The sequence below is a fragment of the Ambystoma mexicanum genome, chromosome 3q, assembly GCF_040938575.1.
Source record: "Ambystoma mexicanum isolate Mex_15411 chromosome 3q, UKY_AmexF1_1, whole genome shotgun sequence".
NCBI lineage: Eukaryota > Metazoa > Chordata > Amphibia > Caudata > Ambystomatidae > Ambystoma > Ambystoma mexicanum.
In genome coordinates, this window is record NC_090926.1 from 776,089,495 (window position 1) to 776,112,101 (window position 22,607).

Below are 22,607 nucleotides of genomic sequence, written 5' to 3' on the forward strand. Positions count from 1 at the left end.
GCGAGTGCCCTCAGACATCACGTGCAAACCGAGAAATTCAACCTCTGATGCGTGAAAGAGGCATTTTTCTGCTTTGACGTAGAGTACATTATCGCGTAAGCGTTGTAGAACACGTTGCACATGCGTCTTAAGTTGCTCAATTGATGAGGAGAACACTAGGATATCGTCTAGGTATATCGCAATGAACTGGCCTAACATGTCCCCCCAAAAATAACTCATGAAATACTGGAATGTAGCCGGGGTGTTACTGTCACAAATTGCTGGTTTGTCAGAAATGTCCAAATCACTTCGACTTCAGTTTCCTCCCCCTCCTCCTCACCTGAAGATAATATCCTGGAGGACTTCTTTCTTCTTTCCTTGATTAACGATTTCTTTTTTAGTAGATATGGTCTGCCACGGAATGACGCCACCCTGGTTGCGGAAGTATTCCGGGAACCAAGGGCCCCAGGACCGTGACAGCCAAAAAAGGGGAAAAGGCCACCCGGGCAAAAAACCCTGAATCCTCCGGCCACGGAAGGATCCTCGGAACGGACACTGAAGATCCAGATGGAAAGTCGATCGGAGCGGAGAATCCTGGAAAGTATCCGATGGGGCTCCGCACAAGTAAAGAAGCCAAAGGAGAACCAAGACAGGAGAGGTAGGTGAACCAGGACCAATGATGCGGACAGGAGGCAGAGCGGGAGACAAAAAAGCAGGGAGGAAAGGGGGAAAGAGACGGAAGAAAGCAGGGTTTAGCAAAGCCAAGGGAAATAACAGAAGCGTAGCAACAAAGGGGGGGAGCAAAACTCACAGTTGAAACGCGAGGAGCCGGCGGCTACTGTGCACAGATAAACAGTGGGCAGCCATATTGGAAAAAGACTAGACCGCTGCTTCCGAGCGTATCAAATGTGACGGCACAGTTAATGGCGGCTCATTTTCCATCTGTCCCAATGTCTGATGAAAAAGGGGCGCATGACAGTTACATAGCCCGAAAGACATGACTAGATATTCGTAGAGACCATAACCAGTCTCAAAAGCAGTCTTCCATTCATCTTCCGGGGGAAGTTTTCACCAGATTATAGGCCCAGCAAAGGTTCAGTTTCGTAAGTATCATAGACTATTGTAGTTGGTCTAAGAGTTTGTATATTAATGTAATAGAATACTGGTTTTTAATAGTAACCTCATTGAGAGCTCTATAATCGACACATGGTCAAAACCCACCATACTTCTTAGGGACAAGAAAATGGGAGAGGCGGTGGGAGAACGAGAAGGGTGTTGTGCCTATTACGAAGGGCTTGGTCAATATACTCCTTCGGGATCTAGTCCTCTTTTTGGGTTAATGGATATATTCTGCCATATGGAATAACAGCGTTTGGTACCAAATCTATGGGACGATCATATTCTCGATGACGGGGTAACTTCTCAGCCCATTTGACATCCAACATCTAAAAAGGCCTTGTACTACTCAGGAACCAAGAGAGCCAGATCACGTGTAACAGCTCGAACCCTGGGTGAACCTGATAATAGAGCCAGACCAGGTGAACTATGTAGGACCCTAGAGGAATCGGAACAGTGACCTTGGCAATGGGAAGATGAAAAAGTAGCGGTTTGTTCACTCCAGTCGATGTTGGGATTATGTGCATGCAGCCATGGTACACCCAGGAATACATTGAACTGTGAAGCCGAAATCAGGTTAATTGAAATTACCTCTGTATGCCCCTGATGTGTACTCGTCCAAACAGGTTCTGTCACTTCCCTGAGATGAGCAATGACCCGTCGACAGCCCACACAGATTCAGGCACTTTCTTAGACCAAATCGGGAGGCCAAGTTCTGCAGCAAAATGAAAGTCCATATAGTTTACGGTAGCACCACAATTTTATCATCACGGGTACCACCAGTTTCCGTTCATCGGGCATATCAAAAATCATATGTATGTAAATATGCATGCGAGTCATTTCTGTATTTGAGCCAATGTCATTCAGGCTCGTCCTGGTGGCTCGGTCTAGGGACAAGCTTTGGCGTTTCCTGCTTTCTTACTGGGTCTTTTAGGACAGACACAAATGAAGTGTCCGGTCTGGCTGCATTACAGACACAGGTTCTGTCACCACCTCCTCTCCCTTTCCAAATAAGGTTAAAGGACCGCAAGTGTCCCTTCCCTGCATGGGTTCAGGATTACTTGATGTGGGGGATGGGGCCGGGTCCGACTTGCTTGGTCGGAGTTCAGGATTCTTATGTTCTCCTCATCTCTCCATACGACGAGCATCCACCTGAAGCACCAGATCCAAAAGATCTGAAAAAGAAGATGGAAGAGAAGGGACAACCGATAAGGCATCCTTTAGCTCATCAGGTAGCCCTTGGTAAATACAGCTGCCTTCTTGTTTTCAGGCCAAGTGGTCTCAGCAGCAAGTGTATTAAAGTGTGCTAAATAAATACTGCAACAGACGATTTCCCCTGAGTCAAAGCCAGCAACTGAAAAACTGAAGCCTGGGCTTATGGCTGGTGTCAAACACCAGATTCATAGCTCTTAGAAGAGCATCAAAATCATAAAAGACAGGAAGATAGGATCGTTGGCTTTAAGGAGTGGGTTGGCCCATGCCGTGGCAGTACCAACTAGATGATGGGACAAATCAAAGGCAGCTTTAGTAGTAGCATCAGGAAATGCAGTCGGGACGGCACAGAAAATGTAATTTGCACTGATTGATAAAAGTGCGATAGAGCTTGGGAGCGTCCAAAAAGCGTTCACGAGGCGCCAAAAGGAATGGTGCAGGCAGAACCAATTGTTAAGCAGTGAGAAGTGGTAGAGGCTGAACAGGAACAGCCAGTGCAGCTGCAGCACCCATAGTCATGGGGTAAAGGGATGTATAAGAACATGAACCGCATCAATGTATTAGTGCAGAGCTTCATGCGCTATTCGCATGTCAGCACAGAGGGTCTCAAATGCCTGTAGCAAGGTATGCATAGGGTCATATCCTGACTCCATAATAGGAGAATATGTGGCCTCCTAGATCTGTTGTGAACCCTATTCCCACTTAATGGTGATAGTAGGGCCTTCTATAATAGGGATACTTTCCACCTGAAAATGCGGTCCGTGGGTTTGTAATAATGTCGCAGTAGTTCAGGTGAAATCGCAGACGGTTATTCGAACATACCCTAGGAAAAAGAAAGAAAAATATCAAATGATGGAGTCTTCCATACCAGTACTCTTCCCTCTCCTCCTCCCCTCCCGCACAATCTTATCCTACCTGTGTGCAGCGACTGTTCAACAATGAACCTAAAAGATGGTTGCACATCTGCCAGCTGTTAATGTTCAGAGACCAGGAAACCGAACAACACTTGTTGTCAACGTCGCATAAGAAGTCCAGAAAAAGGTCCAAACACAACTTGAATGGCACGAGGGCGCAATCCCTAACCAAGTCCTAGGGATGCAATGGACTTACCCCCAAAAGTCACGAGGATGCTTTAAAGGATGCCGTCCAGCAACTTGAGGAACCAGTAGCAAAAAAACAAATCCAATGAGTAAAATCCAGATAACAGACAAGTATCTTGTTAAGCCAGAGGTTCAGTCCAGTTCCAAACAGCAGGGCCAAAGGGGTTGAAGAGTGTAAAAAATGAGCCAAAAACCTGAAAACTGACCCAAAGAACAGGAACCAATAAGCCACCCACTGCTAATGCAGTCTAAAAGCACAAGAGTCGACTCGTTACCTGGTCTGGAGACAAACAAAGGTTGGAAGTAGGCCAGAGACCGAGACAAACCCCTGATAACTCGGGGAGAACGATAAGGCAAAGGCAGAGGAGGAAGGTTTGAAAAAACATTTGCTGTCCTGATTTGTACTGCGTAACAGGGCACAAGGAGACACTTTTTCTGATGGATATCAGGATGGGGTCAGAAACCATCCATGAACCTTATTGTACCTTTTTGTTAGTTAGGTTTATTCATTTATAGTGGTAGGGACAGAAATCTGGATAGAATAGGTTACTGTACTGCAGACTATTTTGTGGGACATCCTGACGAGCACTTTTTTTTTTTTTTTTTTTTTAACTCCTTTGTGTTCCTTTAGGGTAGGGCTGGGAAACTCGGCGACAGCTTAGGTTTTGTGTGTTCCAATATCGAAAGACTTAACCCAAAATGCCAACTTAACACCACCCTCTAACCCCCATTGAACTGCTTGTAAATGAACTGCCAGAAACAAATCAAATCCAAAACAAATCCGGGACTAGCGCACTCCTGCACAAGCTTGTCTAGTGAAGTAGCCATAGCATTCTAGTAAGCTTTCCAACCCATACCAACCCTGTCACTGCAGCCTTACATCCTTGTAAAATAAATTGAAGCAGTGGGACAAATTAAACGTATGTAAAAACCTTGGCAGCATAATCATCTTAATTAGGGCCATTGCAGCCCGCCACTGATATAGGTAGCTCTATCCACTAATCATTTTATTTTCTCTGAAACTGCTCTAGTGCAGAAATTATGTTTGCTACTGTCTCCTGTGTTTGTGTTTTTTTAACGTTCTTTTGAATACGTTTTTCAAAAAAGAAACCGAACGCAACTGTGGCAGCAGTATTACATCCGTGCATTTCGGTAATAGGTAAGATATCGAGCAAAACTAATATCGCAGAAATACAGTATAGAACTCGAGCAGATTGCTTCTTCACACCATCGCCATCTTACGTTATAGATCAGTCACTCGGTGTATCCACAACAGCATCCCAATCATGTCTTGTCAGTCGGTCTGGAGAGCAGGTAGCTTTGGTGTGGCCCCTTTATGTCTCTGGGCCTTGCTGTCGTGGGGAGCGTACCTCTGAATTCCATTTCCATGTTTTGCCAGTACCCAATATCCCGCATCCAGCAATCTTTCCGAGGCGGGAGACCCGTCACCCAGTTTCTGGTGACCCTTCTCTTATCCACTACTAGTAGCATCCCCACAGGTCTTCTCTAATGGCTCTGGATTTCTTTTGTATATCCTAGTAGAGTCCCCCTAGGGAAAACTCGGGCGGCTGACCAATTATTTCTTGAATTGTAAGACTTAAGCCCGATAGTTTGCAATTGGATTGCATCCCCACGCTAAATGTAAGAAATCGGCTGGCGAATGTGAAGGCTCGCTGGTTTATAGTAAGTCTGGTGCAGGTATTCAAAATGCAGTAACTTAAATTGACTGTTAAGGGAGACATGTCTGTTTTGCATGCAGCAATATCTCCAAACTTCGTCTGAGATCAGTTTCCCCAGGGATTTCTCCCATTTATGCTGCGTGGATTCTGTGCCCCATCCCCCCCCCCCCGCCCATGTGTGCTCTGTTATTTTAGCATAAGATATTTCAGTTTGCCCTCCCCTTTGCCTCAATGATATAATGCAGTAGATGCGCAGTATCTGGCTGAATCAAGTTACGAATTATCGAAATGTAAAGTAGCAAAACGCATCCAGCGCTTTGACGTTCCCCAGCATTTTAAACTCCTCGAGAGCTATAAATTGACCATTCGGAAATATATCCTGAAACCTGGATAAGCCCAATTTTCCCACGCATCCTATGTAGGTCCTCTCACTGGTGAGGGAAATCCCTGGTGCATTGGTGATTTATTAATAGTGGTGAGTAAAGGGGAACGGTATCCACATGCTGGACCATGAGGGTGGTCAGGACCCAAATCTTCCCTTTTAATAACGTGTCTTCACAATAGGATTTGGGCAATTTGATTCATAAAAATTTCGCAAGAACAAAAACATTTTTTGGAAAACTTCTATTCATCTGCCATAAAAGGCTGTCATCAGAACGAAAAAACATTGACTTTATTCAGTTTCATTTGAGGGCAGGTTTTTTAGTTAAAAAAGACCCCCACTCATCCCTGGTAGATTTGTCTTCTGGGGGGTGGGAATACTTGGTATAGTTGGGACCTACAGTCCTCGCATCTACTTCTTTTTCATTTTGGTTTTCTTTTTTTCTTGATGTTGATAAACTAACACAGTTTCTCTGTGTTTCTGTGTGTTTAATACACAGTGATGATCCTAGATCAATTCTTCACTTCTTTAGGATAGATCACACTGTACTCTGGCACATTGCCTTACAGTGTGCCAGTGCAGTGTTATGATAAGACGACCAGTTTCTGTGGTAAAAGACCACTTTCATCAGGGCTGTAACAGCTTAACCACTTGTATTGCTGTCGGAATTTTTTGCGGCTGAATGTAGCTTCTTTTCATCCAAATGGACCAAACTGTATGAATTCAGAGCGGGAAGGGGGAGGAGGAAAGGAGAGAAGGAACATTCATGAGAGAAGTTCTGGCTCTATATAGTAACTATTTATAGCCTGATGTGGTAGGTATCTTACCCTCCACTCTCGGTGTCTTCTCTGCCTAGGAAGGTCCTTGGTGATTCACGTGTAGGCTTCAGTTCTACTGCAGATATCACTGTTAATCCAATTTCTGCATAGGATACCTAAATAGTAGACCATGCAATGGATTTGGGTCAATTACTACTTCGTGGTATCCGTTTTTATGGCATAACGTCCATTACCTCTTAAATTACTTCAGGCAAAGTTCATAATGAACGAAAAAGTACCAACATAGCTCTGGTTATGTATGTTAATAAGGTACAGGTAAACCAAACCCGGTAAGTGGCACACATAGGGGTAAATTAACAAGGGGGTCCTGGGAGTCCCTCTGCCAGACATTAGTCCTGGTTACAAGGGACTTCCCCAGAATCTTTAGCTCACTATCTTTCACAGAGAAGAAATATCCCAAACATATCAGTTTTTGTCCTGCCCTGGGGCAGTCCAGCACCGAAATGCTAGGCAATTCTCCTCTGAACAAGAGTACCAACAGAAACCCCAGACACGGTCTTTCTCCTTCTGTAATGGCTTGGCAGGCGAAGAACGGTGGTCTGGATGGTTGCCCAGAGCAATGCCAGTGGTTAAGATTCATTCTAAACCTTCCAGCCATCACCTCTTTGTTTTTGCTTTGTCACCCCGAGTGGGACGGGTATGCCCAGATGTGGGTCCCGTGCCTGCTGGGCCTAGAGACCCAAGCTACTCCTCACTGATGAGCCCCAACAAGGGCGAAACATGTTTGGGGATGCTTGTGGTCTTGTGCAGAAGGGATGTGACCTAGCAGTTCGGGCTGGACTGCCCCTTTGGGGGTGGGGCCAAGCCTGATTTGCATATGGTCTTTCCCCTTCTGTAATGGCTTGGCAGGCGAAGAACGGTGGTCTGGAGGGTTGCCCAGAGCAATGCCAATGGTTAAGATTCACTCTAAACCTTCCAGCCATCACCTCTTTGTTTTTGCTTTGTCACAAATAGGGGTATAATACCATCATACAAGTCTACACACAGGGCAACATCTTTTAACACCGGGCAACACCTTTGTGATAAAAATTCAGGCACACTACGAAATGGTTGAAAAAGTAGTAATTAAACTAACCTGTTGGCCCGAAGGTCTTTATCATTTAAATATGGGTCATAAAGGCGTGGTAGTGGCGGCTGGGTACTGGCAGGTTGTCTCTGCCAAAGCAACACACTCTATAAGGTGCAGGCAATACACAGAAAAAGAGAGAAAGACAAAAGACAACGAGAATGTGTCAATTTTGCCAACCCTGCCGGAGACAGAAAAAGCTGAACGTGGCGTGTCTCTTTCGTTTCTAAATGTTACCTTATATCTGTGCTGTGTAGGATTTATAGCTTGTCTGCAAACCATCTCCCAAGCCTTTGTGTGAGCCGCGATAGTGTTGCGGCTTAAAAATAAACGCGTGATCTAACTCACGTGATGTTTACTATACGCGTATTTACTGATTTTGGAGCGACCGATGCACATGCGGTGCCCGACGCACAAACACTGGGAAATTTAGTCGCCAAGGCTACACATCTCTCTGTCGTCCACCTACGAAAATCACATACATCTGTATCTTCACCTCCACAACTCCAGTGTGTCTTCCCATCTAGGAGGATGGCCGACAACCACCAAATTTGTATTTGCTAAAATATGAAACGGCATGCATGTGCGCAGATCACTCGATCTCAGTCAACCATAACACATGGAGTATAATTCGATTCTACACTGTGGCTGAAGCAAAATGTAGGTTGGAGGTGTGTCCTAGGGAGTGTCGCCATGTGTGGCTTTCCTAATGTATTCCTAATTACAGAACACAAATTAGACTCTGGTTCTATACACTACATTGTTGTCGACTCTACAGTGGGCCACACCTGCACCTAATTTCCAGCTGATCTCTAGCTGACTGGATCTGCTGTCTAACGATTAGATGCTATGCATGTGTCTAAATCCCAATGCAACATCTACATCCCATGTCCTCTGTTCAAATTACATAAGGAACTTGACATAGTCAACCCAATGTCCTCACTGTGTTAATCTTTCATAATGTTGCAAGGCTTTGCCAAGATGTCGGTTCGTTTAGGCCTATTGTATCTGATTTTAATCTAAATATCCATTGCTGCTCACGTCGAAATAGTAGGTCATGCAGGTTTCCTCCTCTTGATGGAGCATTCACTCTCTCAATGATGGACCATGTAAAATTCTCAGGGACATGGTTTTTGCTGACAAAATGTTCTACCATTGGTGCTGTTGCTTTTCTTGTGCGAATACATGAGCGGTGTTCCGCCAACCTGGTCCTAATGGGGCGTGTTGTCATCCCTATGTAATGCAGGTTACAAGGACAGGTTATGATATAAATGACGTTCTTCATGTTACAATTGGTCAAATCCTTCTGTATCCAGGGGTATTTTAACCCGATGTTAATCTCTTTAATTCTGGTAGTGCTTGCACAGGAACTACATGTGCCACATGGGCCATGCCCTCTTGGTTTTTCTTGGTTCCATATTGTTGCCTGTAATGGACTAACTGGCTCTTTATAGGTATGTATCAATGAGTCTTTTAGGTGTTTCCCTCTTTTTATTGCAAATCTGGGGGATTGAAGTTGGGATTCACCGACAAATTCGTTATCGGCCAGAGTTTTAGTACCTCTTTTTTTATTTTGTTGGTTAGAGGAGAGTAGGTGAAGAAAGCTGTGATATTATCATTCAGAGAGCTCGTATCTTTGATATTTTGTTCTAAAGTTACATCCCTTGGGATGTTCCTTGCTCTTTTTTGTGCTTGTCTTATGGTCCTCCTTGGGTACCCCCGGTTTCTCAACCTTTGTCTCAATTGATCTGCTTGCTTGTCATAATCTGTTACCTGTGAGCAGTTGCGACCGAATCTCAAGAATTGTCCAAATGGTAAATTCTTTTCAGACTTGCTGAATGGTAGCTAGTGAATTGTAAAAGGGAGTTCCTGTCAGTTGGTTTGTTGAATACTACAGTGGATATAGCATTGTTTCGTATTTCTAGTTGCAGATCCAGAAAATGTAAAGATGTATGGCTGTGGGTCTCCGTGAAAGATGGATAAGGATTCTGTTGGTTAAGCCATGTCAAAAATGCTGTGAGTTCCTCATCTGTTCCTTTGAAGATCATAATAATATCATCAATGTACCTCTTCCATAGGTCTATTTTGTCAAGCCATGGGTTCGTTGGTGGATAGATCTTTTGTTCCTCGAAGTCTGCTACATATAGATTCGCTAAAGTAAAGGGGAACCTCACCCACTTTTTGCACTATTTGATATCATGCAAAAGAGGTGCGGTCAACCATATTCATCCTCCTGGATGCCCTGGTCAGGGCCTTGAGAATAGCCGCCCTCTGGAATGCCGGCACAGCCAGTGCCCTTTCTATTTGAACGTAGGGCAGGTCTGAGTTAAGAGAATACCAATGGAATAAGAATAGGGCCTGAACGGCTAGGTTATCGTTTTTTGAAATCTGTAAGGGACACTTCTCACCCCACCCCCAACCTCCTGTTAAACTGAGCTATTCATTTCTCCCTGCTAACCTGTGCCCGTTTACTGGCCCAAACAAAGCTCATAATTACACTCTTCAATTTTTTAAAAAAGGTTCCCTAGTGTTGGCAGTGCAACATTAAGTAATCGGTAGAGAAACCGCCAGAGCAGAACTATCTTCACGAGGGATATTTTACCATAAAGGGAGGTTCCTGTATCGACTGACCGCACCTTCTGCATCCTTCAATGCCTTAATTGGCTCTCCAAAGTATTTGTGGGTCTCTAACCAATACTACCCCCAAGTATCTTGTGATCTCAATTTGCTATTGCAACCCCTACCTATCAGAATATGTAACCGCTCTCTCTGTGAAGGTGGAAGAGAACCGAATTTCTGGAGTTAATCTTTAGACCTGAATAGCGTCCAAAGTCCAGGACATCCATCACAATCGGTGACAGATTGATCGAGGGGTCTTTAATAAGAGTCCTACCATCTGCATATAAAGGAACGATCAGTTTGTGTGTAAAACTGCACACCTAGATGTAGATGATAGTTTCTAAGCAGCCCACCAAGGGCTCCATCGTTGGCGCGAAAAGCAAAGGGGGAAAAGGGGACATCTCTGCCAGGTGCCCGTATCTATTGGGATGGCATTGGATAAGCCGTTAATGAGGAGCTTAGCTGAGGACTGATGATACAACAGTGCAACCAATGTGATAAAACAAGCTCCCAGATAGAGCAGCATGTATGTGTTTTAGGAGCATCCGCTCTCGGCACCCAAGCCGTTTTGCCCAGTCTTTATTACCGGACTGCAATTCGTCTATTCAAGTATTTACATTCGCTATGTACTGTTTCTCTAAATGGGGCTAGCGTGGCATTTATTCTGGCCTGTGTTTCTGGATCATACCCTTTATCTCTCTCTCTTTAAAGCTTCCTAAGTGCTTCCTCATGTTCATTCAACGCCTTTCTAAGAGTCTTAAGGATAACACATTCCTTAGTGATGCAACCCCCACCCCCATTCGACACAATTGAAGGCCTCCCATAGTACCAAAGCGTAGGACACCAACCCTTCATTTTATTTGAAGAAGGTATGAATTCCTTCCTGAATTTCAACGCTTCATGTTTAAATTTCCAGCCTGTTCTGTTCTCCACCCTCCCAGGAATTTCAAAGTGTACACCCATTAGTGAGTGATCGGATAACGTACGAGCCTGGATTACACAATCTGTCACCCATCTTGCTTCCCAGTCTGACATTTGGACATGAACTATGTGTGAGGGCGACTGATGCACTGATGAATGGAAGGTATATTCCCACTCCATGGGGGGGTCTATCCCTCCATATAAAATTAGTATCGCTGTTTTTGTAAGTGGCTTGGGGGTCCCCGCTTATCGATCTGCCAAGGGATCTAGTACTGCATTAAAACCTCCCCATATGATCTCATTGTCATGCTACCTATACAACTGTCGCTCAATACAGTCCAAGTAGTTCCTGTCCATATTAGGTGCATAGCAATTGACCAGTGTGAAGGTAGAATTGTGAATGACCCCTGTAACTAGCATCACCTTACCCTTTGGATCTCGAAGCGAAACGTAAGCGACTTATGAAACCATATCTACCCACCCCCCAGAGAAGGAAGAGTAGGAGGAGTAATGGCAATAACAACCCCATTGCTTTGCAAACCGCGCTTCCCTGTCTGGGGTTAGATGCGTCTCCTACAGGAATGCAATATCAGCCCTGTGCCTGGCTAGATCTAGATATAGATGCAGTTTCATATATATATATATATATATATATATATATATATATATACCCTCCCCCACCTCAAATCCTACACCGTAACTCCCTTCACCTACCCCCTCTCCCCCCCCTTGTAAATAGTTCTACTTATTGTTCTAATGACCTGTTCATGTTTGTAAATATGCTTCTCTCACGGTTGTACCTGTTATATTGTAAAGCGCTTTGGCTTAAAGCGCTATATAAATTCAATAAACATAAACTTTCCGGGCTTTCGAGAAACGGTTAAGACCGCTTATATTGCATGTGAGGAGGTGCATCCCCTTTGTGCTTTGCAGTGCCATACCATGCTGCTATTCAGTGAAAAGTAATTTCTAGCGGTCCCAACTCCCAAAACGAGCACCTCGCCACAGTCCATTCACACTCCATATGTTCATTCAGCTCTTCCGTGTTCTGAAAACCATGTGTCCCCCTTGCTCCCATAAACACGCATTCAACAACACAACTGCACAAACCATCCCTATGTGCCTACCCCTACCAGCAACCTCAATCTGCCGGTATGTCACCCTGACCCCAGTAACCTTCCCCTAAATATGTGCATTTCACCCGGGAGGTGCTCCGAGCTGCCAATCAAAGTCTCCCCCACCCGCCCCCCCTGCCCCTCTGTCAGGACATTATCAACCAGCTTTAATAAAGGAAACCTGTTTCCTAGCCCCCCAGGAATTAGCATGCATAGAGCCCCTTTAGTTCCATCAGCCCAATTCACAGGCTGGTGATGGCCAACCGCGGCTCCGGCCTGATGATTAAGGCGAAGTCGGTGGGAGCGAGTCCCGGAATTCTCTAGCTGTACTCTGCATTTGTAAAAAAAGAGCATTTCCTTTTTGTTCCTCCCGAAGCTTTGCGGCAAACTTCATGGCATTTTGCCATGCCTGTGCAGGCAGACATACCCTGCTGTGCTCTTAGTCAAGCATACTACCTGTCAACAAGTAGTTTTAGGGGCTGAGTGTTGACAGAACTATGACATAGCAGGCAGACGTAGACCAATAGTACATCTCTTTAGAGACCAGCAAAAGCCAAGAGGATGAGGGGGACTTCCCTTTGTGCTCCCCTCTTTCCAGTTACCTTGAGCCTCTTGGGGAATACTCTCTTGGGCACTGCTATGATGTGGGTTTCAGGCATGGCACAAGTCTACTCTTGTGTGCGGTTCTTGGCGCCCAGGAGATGAGCCTAGTGTACAGTGCAGCAACTCATCCACTCAGCTAAAGTGGCTGGAAGAACCCCTAACTTCCCCAGCTCAAAACCGATACAGGAAAGCCTAAATTGGCTTGCAGCAGGCAACTGCAAAAAGGTGTCTAACGAACCTGGTTATCTTGACTGTAAAAGCCTGTGGCTTAAGAGGCAGGTGAATATCGGAACAAATAATATTTTCAAATTCTGATGCAGAGTTAGCCCCTGCTATCAAAACCCCTCTCCTGTAGAGGCCAGACATTAGAAGCTAGAGATGTGCCTATGCATCTATATTTTATCTTCTCATTATATAATGCATTATGCCTTTTTAGCTGTTGCATAAGGTAACACATTTATTTTTTTTTAAAAAAAGATCCTCAAAACATCTGTTGTTTATATGGACTGTATAGGGTAATGTTCAGTTTATAACATAACGTTCCCCTACTTTTGCTTCCTGTTCATGGATGATTTCAATGGCGTGCTTTAGGAGTGTTGATGCTCCCCTGAGGTCCCCTTCTCGCACCATGTCCCCTTAGAATGCAGCACCCTGTTAGCGGAGACAGAATTGCTCCAAGCACCTAAGAATACCAACCTCCTCCCTTGCCCTCTCCGTTTTAAATCCGGACAGATCATTCAGCCAGTTGCCTAGACATGTGGCCAGCCTACACTTGTCAAGTTTGAATCCTGGTAGAACCAACTCTGTCCTTCATTCTTCTGAGGTCTATAAATTAAGTCACGTTCAATTGGGTATTAAAAACGTTTATTACAGCTTTTCAAAGCTTGTGGTATAAGTCATGAAGCGCAATATAAAACCGGTTTCTACTTTTATTACAGTGTGGTGATTCTTTGATGCTGTCTTAAGTGCAGAATAGTTTGTAGCATTTGCAGTAATGGGGTGTCCAAGGGTCACTATTTCATACTACCTGTCAACAAGTAGTTTTAGGGGCTGAGTGTTGACAGAACTATGACATAGCAGGCAGACATAGACCAATAGTACATCTCTTTAGAGACCAGCAAAAGCCAAGAGGATGAGTGGGACTTCCCTTTGTGCTCCCCTCTTTCCAGTTACCTTGAGCCTCTTGGGGAATACTCTCTTGGGCACTGCTATGATGTGGGTTTCAGGCATGGCACAAGTCTACTCTTGCGTGCGGTTCTTGGCACCCAGGAGATGAGCCTAGTGTACAGTGCAGCAACTCATCCACTCAGCTAAAGTGGCTGGAAGAACCCCTAACTTCCCCAGCTCAAAACCGATACAGGAAAGCCTAAATTGGCTTGCAGCAGGCAACTGCAAAAAGGTGTCTAACGAACCTGGTTATCTTGACTGTAAAAGCCTGTGGCTTAAGAGGCAGGTGAAGATCAGAACAAATAATATTTTCAAATTCTGATGCAGAGTTAGCCCCTGCTATCAAAACCCCTCTCCTGTAGAGGCCAGAAATTAGAAGCTAGAGATGTGCCTATGAGGTACGGTCTCTGGCACCACAAGAAACTAGTTACCGGATTCCACCCCCAGCTCTTACTGCAAAAGTGACCCATCATCTGGGACACCAACAGCACCCTCCATTCTTGCTCTCCCCAATTCATCTCAAGTACAAGATAAATTCCACATGCTTTCCACATTGTAGTTTTTGACTGATCCAATTCAAGTTCCAGGACATCAAAAATAAACCTACTCCTACTGCCTAGGCTTGCCCCCTCTCCCTGCAGATCCCTTATAGACCAGCTTTGAAAACTATGCCTCATTTACTCCATCCATACTATCAGATAACATTGTCACCTACTATCGTAAATTTACTTCGTAACAATGCGTATGTGGCCTGTCTTGTAAATATGTTTTGTATAGTCGAAAACTAAATAAAGCTAAAATTGAACAAGTTCAGGAAATGCAGTTTTTGTTAATGGCTGCTGGAGACGTTTTTTAAAAAAAACTATTTTTGATCCATTATTGCCCTCGACAGCTTCAGATTGAGGACTTGTCTGGCCGAGACTCTGTAGCTAAATACCGTGGGATCCTGCAGGCAGCTGGCTTGATCTTACGAGAGGAAGGGTTGCCTGGTTTCTGGAAAGGACACATCCCAGCTCAGCTTCTGTGGGTTACCTTTGGAGCCGTCCAGGTGAGTCTGAGCTATCCTGCATCTATATTTTATCTTCTCATTATATAATGCATTATGCCTTTCTAGCTGTTGCATAAGGTAACACATTTATTTTTTTTAAAAAAAAGATCCTCAAAACATCTGTTGTTTTATAGGGTAATGTTCAGTTTATAACATAACGTTCTCCTACTTTTGCTTCCTGTTCATGGATGATTTCAATGGCGTGCTTTAGGAGTGTTGATGCTCCCCTGAGGTCCCCTTCTCGCACCATGTCCCCTTAGAATGCAGCACCTTGTTAGCGGAGACAGAATTGCTCCAAGCACCTAAGAATACCAACCTCCTCCCTTGCCCTCTCCGTTTTAAATCCGGACAGATCATTCAGCCAGTTGCCTAGACATGTGGCCAGCCTACACTTGTCAAGTTTGAATCCTGGTAGAACCAACTCTGTCCTTCATTCTTCTGAGGTCTATAAATTAAGTCACGTTCAATTGGGTATTAAAAACGTTTATTACAGCTTTTCAAAGCTTGTGGTATAAGTCATGAAGCGCAATATAAAACGGGTTTCTACTTTTATTACAGTGTGGTGATGCTTTGATTCTGTCTTAAGTGCAGAATAGTTTGTAGCATTTGCAGTAATGGGGTGTCCAAGGGTCACTATTTCAAAGACACCTCTTTGAGTCTACATATAATCACGGTTGTGTTTTGGACACAGTACAAATACCAACTGTGTTTCTTCCTCTGTAGTATTGCACCTCTACATCTCTCGGCCACAGACCACTGAGGACATTGACAATCACCTGCCCTTCTGTAAGACCATTAAGAACTGGCTCTTAACTTGGTTACCTAATTCACTGTCCTCGTTCTTTATCCATTCATAACCAACTTCCTTGAGATCGCCTTAGTGGTGTACACAGCGTGCTTCAAGTATTCCAAATAAATGGGTAAATGTAGCAAAGATGTAAGAATGGCAATTTTTCTGGGGGGATTAGCTGCACAACCATGTCTGTCATACTCTGCTTGCTTACCCATCTGATGCACCACTTGTCTGACCGTAGTGTACTGCTTCTCTGCCATCTCACTGATGCAAAGCCAATGTCACCTGTGTCTACATAGAGTGATTTTAATTCTTTATTTTCAATGGCATCAGAATCTCTAGGTGTTAAAAATGTGTTTGAAATTCACTGACGCAGTGGCCACAAAACCACACTGTTGATGCACCGTGTCTCATTGATTAGCATGTGCTATGAGGCTCTGGGCATTGATAGCAAGTGTCCTTTACAAGCCATTCTTGGCCATCCTGCTACCACCAGCCCACATACACCACTCCTAATAAATCATGGGAACGGTACTGCCCATTCTCTAGCAGTTAGTTTGCATATTAACATTTATCTTCCAAAACAGAACTTGTTTTGGCTTTCTATTATTTGCAGGTGTGGCTCTTCAGTTTCAGAGGGAAACTGAATGAAGCTTTGCAGGCCACTACCAGACATTCCACCCATCCCTGTGGCTTAATTCGTGTTTATATTTTTTTGTCAGTTTGTGAGTTTTGAGCTGCTAACGGAGCTGGTTCACAACACTACGTCGCACAACGCTCGTGATCCCCTGGTGCACTTTGTGTGTGGAGGCCTTGCCGCGTGCAGTGCCAGCCTGACTGTGCAGCCCTTGGACACACTACGCACACGCTTTGCTGCACAGGGAGAGCCTAAGGTAAGATTTGAAAGGCAGAGTTAAATTGCAATGGGAGAGCCCCATTATTGTATTCCCGATGTGACTGAAAGTGACTTCCAAAGAGAACAGAGTTTGCCTTTTGTACATGAAAGTGCCACCGGATGGTTTGTAGACTGGAAATGCCTGCAATGTTGGAACCTGAATATTGCCCTTTGGGTTATTTTCCCACCAGTGAGGGTTTTGACTTGCACAGGAGGGTGACGGGAAGGACGCTCCATTTGGGACTGAGGAGGCTAGACTTTTTAGAGAGCTGGCTTCTTGTAGAGATTTACTAGACGAATTAAGTAGTTTTTCATTTCTTTCTGACCCTTCTTTTCCCCCTGGGATTTTCTTGTCTCTTACCTTCTGGGTAGTCATTTAAAAGGTAGTAAATAGTGAAAGGGAGGTTGGCGGGAGGGATCTTATTTCAAATATATTTGGATTCCTTTTTTACAGATGGGGATGGTGCCACACGTAGACTGCTTCTTGATGCTACCTTTTAACTTCTGTTGTGTTCATTAAAAAGGTCACTGAAAACAGAGTTTGGAGGAGGGCCAGGTTTAGGATCAGATGGGACTAAGTAAGATTAGGACTGAATCAGTGATTAAGGTAAGGGAGCAGAACAGTAAGAACGACGAGTGGCTCGGTCACTGCATTCTGTGATGTTTTTTCCGCTTTGTTACAGATCTATAGATCCCTTCGTAAAGCAGTAACCACAATGTACAAGAATGAAGGGCCCTTGACCTTCTACAGAGGTTTGACCCCCACAATGATTGCCATTGTCCCATATGCTGGACTCCAGTTTTCGTTTTACAATATCCTGCAGCAGGTGTACACATGGGCACTGCCAGCGGATAAGAATCATTCAGGTGTGTAAAATGTCACAAGTGATTACCACAAGATAAAAGGCTGTGCTCCTGGGGAGAAGGGCCTCAATCTCTAATAGTAGTGTGTGGTGCAGTGTACTCTTATATACTGCTGATACATTTCTGGGGACTTGCCACAGCAGATCTGTGTAACCATGCTCTTGGCTATGTTCCCTGTTGATGTTAGCTTTGGATGATTACACTTCTAAAATGACAGCTTTGGTTTGGAAACACAATGTGGGTTATATATGAAGCTCAACTTGAGTGTGTTGATAATCTGGCATTGTTTGCAGGGTTCCTGTGCAATGTGGGTTGTTCGACTGGCACACGTTCTATGCAGTCTAGAGCTCCCTATTCTGCATTATGCAGTGTTGCTGAGATTGTAAAATGTTTCCTCACTATAATGTTCTTTCTAGCATTGTCACCATTGTTTACATTGTCAGAGATGTTTCTACATCCTCAACCTAACCACATCAGTTGCATGCACACGACCCTCCAACCATGGTTTGCATGGTATGCCTGTATATTTATAGGTTAACTTGAAGCAACCAATGGGGAGATGAGGAATAGGTAGAGGTGGGGGGCAGGAGCGGGGAGAAACAGATGCATAGTGTGAAGGCATTGTGAAAACATATTCAATTTTTCTAAACAAACTTTATTTTTTAAATGTCAGGATGGAGTAAGGCCTAACTTAAATGTCAGGATGGAGTATGGCCTAACTTGCCCTATGCTAAGGTGGTGTTTCCCTACCTAAGGATAGTCTGCGTCCTGAAGTCCAAAGAATGCATGCTTGAGGTTCCCGAAGCGCCCTGGTTTGAGTGTTCCCTGTTTACACTCACCGGCTTTGGTATTCTGTGAAAATATAGTTTTATACAAGCTGAAGAAAAAAAATCTATTTAGAAAGACCGATTTTTAAATCGATAATTTGGTCTTTCTAAATCTATCATTAAAACCCCATTACCCACCACCCTAGCCCATAATCGCACCCCCTCCTCAGCCCCCACCCGCACGTACCTTGCTCAATCCAATGCTGTCTTCCACACAGTGCACGGCCATCTTGGGAATGCAAGTTGGTCCCTGACAGGCGTGGTCAGGCGAGGTACGTGGTGGAAGGTAAGTGACTGTTTTGGTGTGTGCATGTACATGTATGTGAGGGAGAAGTGTGGGAATGGGAGGGGGTGGGGGTTTTACTTAAAATGTACTTGATCGTGTAACTGTAGGGCAGGAAAGTGTGCTGCGGGGCAGGAGGGGGGTTCATAAAAGCGGTGCTCGCGTGATGAAACCCCGCTCCGCCCCCCCGATTTAACTAGAAAAGCACCCAGCAGAGGACAGAGTAAGGGTCCGGGGCAAACTATGTGCTATTTTGGCATTTTGAAGGCAACACCAAAACGACCAAAATAAATCTGTCTTTTCGGTATCCGACCTTCAAAATGCGGGAATTTCACATGGGACCTCAGCTTTAGTCTGCCGCTCATGTCGGCTTTGTTCAGCAACTCGTCCTGCGTTCGGCTTCCATTAACCCCGCTCTTCCTTCGTGGAATTCGGAAAAAGCGCTGCTTGCTCTCCTGGAGGTTCGCGGGACAGGAATGCTTCGATGACCCACAGCTCCTGCTTGCATCAGACAATGTCGGTGTGCAAGACTTCCCAACCTTCTCATCCTACCTTGCCCTTGACGTCTCTTGTCCTTGCTCGACACGGCTTCCATCACCCATGTCTTCCACTCCTGTTTCTGCGGTCCGCCTCTCTCCAGCCAGATCCATTTATATATCCGTTGGGCTTGCTAAGTGACCACAGGTGAAGGCCATTTAGTCCAATGGCCTGACCATAGTTAAAGGGACATGCCTGACTGCTCCATCTGAACTCCTCCATAGCCCTCTTCTTCGTACCAGTACCAGAGTGGTGTTTGGGGAAATTTGCATTATACAAATGAGGCTTTGTCCTCCCAGTTGGTCTCTTCTTCATTCCAGTGTTAAAGTGGTATTTTTGGGGGACATTCTATAGGGGAGAAAAGGGGAAAGGCTGACCGTAACCTACAAAGGCTGGTCGGACAGACGGTTCATTTTGAAAAGGGAATACTATGTCTCGCCCAAGGACGTCCTCGTCCCCACTACCCAAGTTTCCTCCACCCAGGTATCTTCCCTCGCATATCCACTCCCAGGGTCGGGATCCAAAAGCAATGGCCTTTCCCTGGCCACCTGAGACGAGGATTACGCAGGAAAAGAAGTGAGGGCGCCCTCAGGTTCCTCACAATAGTCAGGAGGATGTCTGTGAATATGACACTGCACCACTTTATGATGCCTCAATGCCCCTTCTGTATTCTAGTGTGCTTGCTCGACTCATACCACACTCTGGTACTGCGGCATATGCCCACAAGGGGCACAGCATTAATTGTGAGGTTTGGCCCCTTTCACATAAGACAAGTACAACAGATCATAAATGATATTGCCATTCCCATTAATCCATAAAAATCAGGGTTTTCTTTTTTCGTTGCTCGGAGTCTTGTTTGTAGTAAATCTGAAAGAAAAGCAAACAAATATACGCTGCAAGTAGGAGTGTGTGCTTGCACATGCCCCGTGTCTGAGAGTCCATATAGACCTAGGCTCCCAAAACATCCTCAGGATAACGCCCAATTCTGAACAGGACCAATGCGTGTTAATCTCATGCACCCCGATTATTGCCATAGGTTCGTATTGAGTCGTATTTACTCAGCAACACACATCTTCATGCAATGATTTATGGTTTGCCTCTGCAAACTCTCTAGAGCACAGAGGCTGTAACCACCAACTAGAGCCCCCCAGCAGCTCTGAAGTTCAGCTTGCGCATTGTGCTCCGTAATCTGTTGGTTACAGTGGCGTGAAGGTGTGGGGGTGGGAGGGTGCGGTCTGAAGACTCTGCAAAAATCCCTGAGATTTCAGGGAGCCCAGACAGGCAAGCTAACTCGGGCGCAGATACGCTCTGTGCAGCCCCCCCACCACCACAGATGGCATCAATCACAAGTCCCACCCCCAACCCGTGAGCGCGTCTGCCTATGTCCCAAGTTTCTGGCAAGATGGCGCTCCACTAAGAACTCTGGATATTGTAGTTTGTCCATGTCTTGAACATTTCCACGACTTCGGAGACCCAACCACATGGGGGAAGCCACAGACCTTTGTGTCCTCTGTAAAAGCATTTGTCCACACAATTCCCTCTTGAGCTCTGCCACCAATGACACTCATTAACTATCCACTGTCTACTGTAGTGTCTGTATAGTTGAAGCCCTTCCTCTGTTGGGCGACAGCATCTCTAGTTCCGCTCCTCTTGCATTCCCTTTTTAGTGACTTCCTACACCACAAATCTGTGTATTAAGTCTTTTGGCTTCACCACGTATTTCTATTTTTATAACCCACAATTCTTTATCAATTAATTGATGATTCTAAACACTGAATAGCTTCTTCCACACACACAGACTTGGAACACTTATTGACAGTGTAGCAAAACCTCTATTGATTCTAAAATAAGAGAAATTGAGCAGATCTTCCACTGGACATTAGGTCATGGGCCATTATTGTGGGCCATAAGATCGGCCTAACCTAGTCCTCTTTGGGTTGCCAAGGGACAATCCAATCTGCCCCAAGGCGTTGCTGCTTTACCAGCATTGAACACTACTGACATACTTAATGCGGCCATCTTTCCTCATTTCATGGGAGCAGTGAATTTCTCCATGAGGACCAGCAGCCACAGGACTTTGTTGTAGAGGGAGAATTATTATTACAAATGTCAAATAACTTGTCCATACTCAAGTTTGTAAATGCCCACAAGAAAGCCTAATGTCTGACTGTCGCAGTTTTGTGATGGGAATAAAGACAGCACTCGCTTTAGTTTCCTCACGCAAACTTTTATTTCTCTTAAATTTGAGCAAATCACAGAACATTTGAATAGGAACTCGCAACTTCTACTGAGGGTAAATAACAATAACTGGGATGCTTCCTCCCCATGGTCTATGGAGTCCCACTTCTGAGTCCTACTGATGGTGACTTCAATACTAACCACACAGCCTTATACACTTCTCATTAGGTCCCCACAGGCCTCTTTATCTCTCAGGGCCAGCGTGGAATGGTATGGAGTCTCTGCGCTGTTACTGCACTCATGCAGTGTTCCCTCTCAGAGCAGATCCTTAAAGTCTATTTCTGTGGGTAAGTAAGAGTCAGTTTCGTTCGTGGCCGTTGACTTTGTTACTCTGGAAATTCTCATTGATATCAATTTTCCCTGCAGTACTTTATGACTGCTTCCCTTCCCTCAGCGGTATCTGAATGGATTAAATTCCCTCTGTCGGCGTAACACGACTCCCTCTGCGCGTGTATTCATCTTAGTCTGTTTCACTATGTTTATTGGTTTTCTCTCAAAGAGAGAGAAAGAATCTTTCGACTGTTTTTCCTCCAGGTGGCAGCCGCGGGAAATGACATGTTCTCTTCAGCTGATTTATTCCACCGGCGGCTGGGCTAAATGGCACCTACTACAGCAGATCTTCTCCGGTGGCGGCCGGGTGATATGACACGCTCTCCCTCACCCAGCTGCCTCTCTTACCAGGCTCTGGATGCGAGCCTCGTCAATTTCGGCCTGCGTCTCCCATGACAACGTCAATGGATATTCCTCTTCAGCCGCGTCCCTCCGATTACAGTGCGGCAGGAGATGGGCACTTCTCCTGAACTCAGCCCAACGTGGTAGATTAACCAAACAAACGTCTTCCTTGATACAAATCTCTTCATCGACAAGGGCCTCAGTATGCCCATTCATATACAACCTCCTCTTCAACACCTGGTTCCTGTCAACAACGAATAGTACATTAGAAGAAAGCACCTTCGCCTAGTGTAGCCCTTTCCTGATTCGTGGCTACATCCATCCTTCCCCATTGTCCCTCCGTCATTCATCCTCTGCCGTGATGCCCTGTGTTTCCCCCTTTTCCCCTCCGGGATCAACATTGTTTACACCTTCACACTGGCATATGCAAAAGAAAAGTAGAAGGAATGGTGAAGAGAAAAGCCAATTCATCTTTCGATTAATGAAATAGCTTTGGTGCTTAGTTGAGGTGGCAAGCCCCTGAGGTCTAGGCAGTGACTCTGCCTTCAATGACACGCTTGTCAATCGTCTGCTCCTTCCTGTCTCTTGCTCACATAAAAATAGGTAGATCCTGGGATGAGACCATGTCCAAAAGAACTACTAGGCTGATGTG

General features: G+C 45.1%; 1 protein-coding gene across 2 annotated transcripts in view; it reads left to right on the forward strand.

Annotated features, from left to right (window-relative positions):
- Positions 1-22,607, forward strand: part of SLC25A19 (solute carrier family 25 member 19) — a 219,810-nt gene that overhangs the window by 131,129 nt on the left and 66,074 nt on the right. For both annotated transcript variants that reach the window (XM_069654810.1, XM_069654809.1), the window contains exons 3-5: positions 14,691-14,846; positions 16,362-16,532; positions 17,218-17,401. In XM_069654810.1, coding sequence (XP_069510911.1) covers positions 14,691-14,846; positions 16,362-16,532; positions 17,218-17,401 — 511 coding nt within the window. The remainder of the gene's footprint in view (positions 1-14,690; positions 14,847-16,361; positions 16,533-17,217; positions 17,402-22,607) is intronic.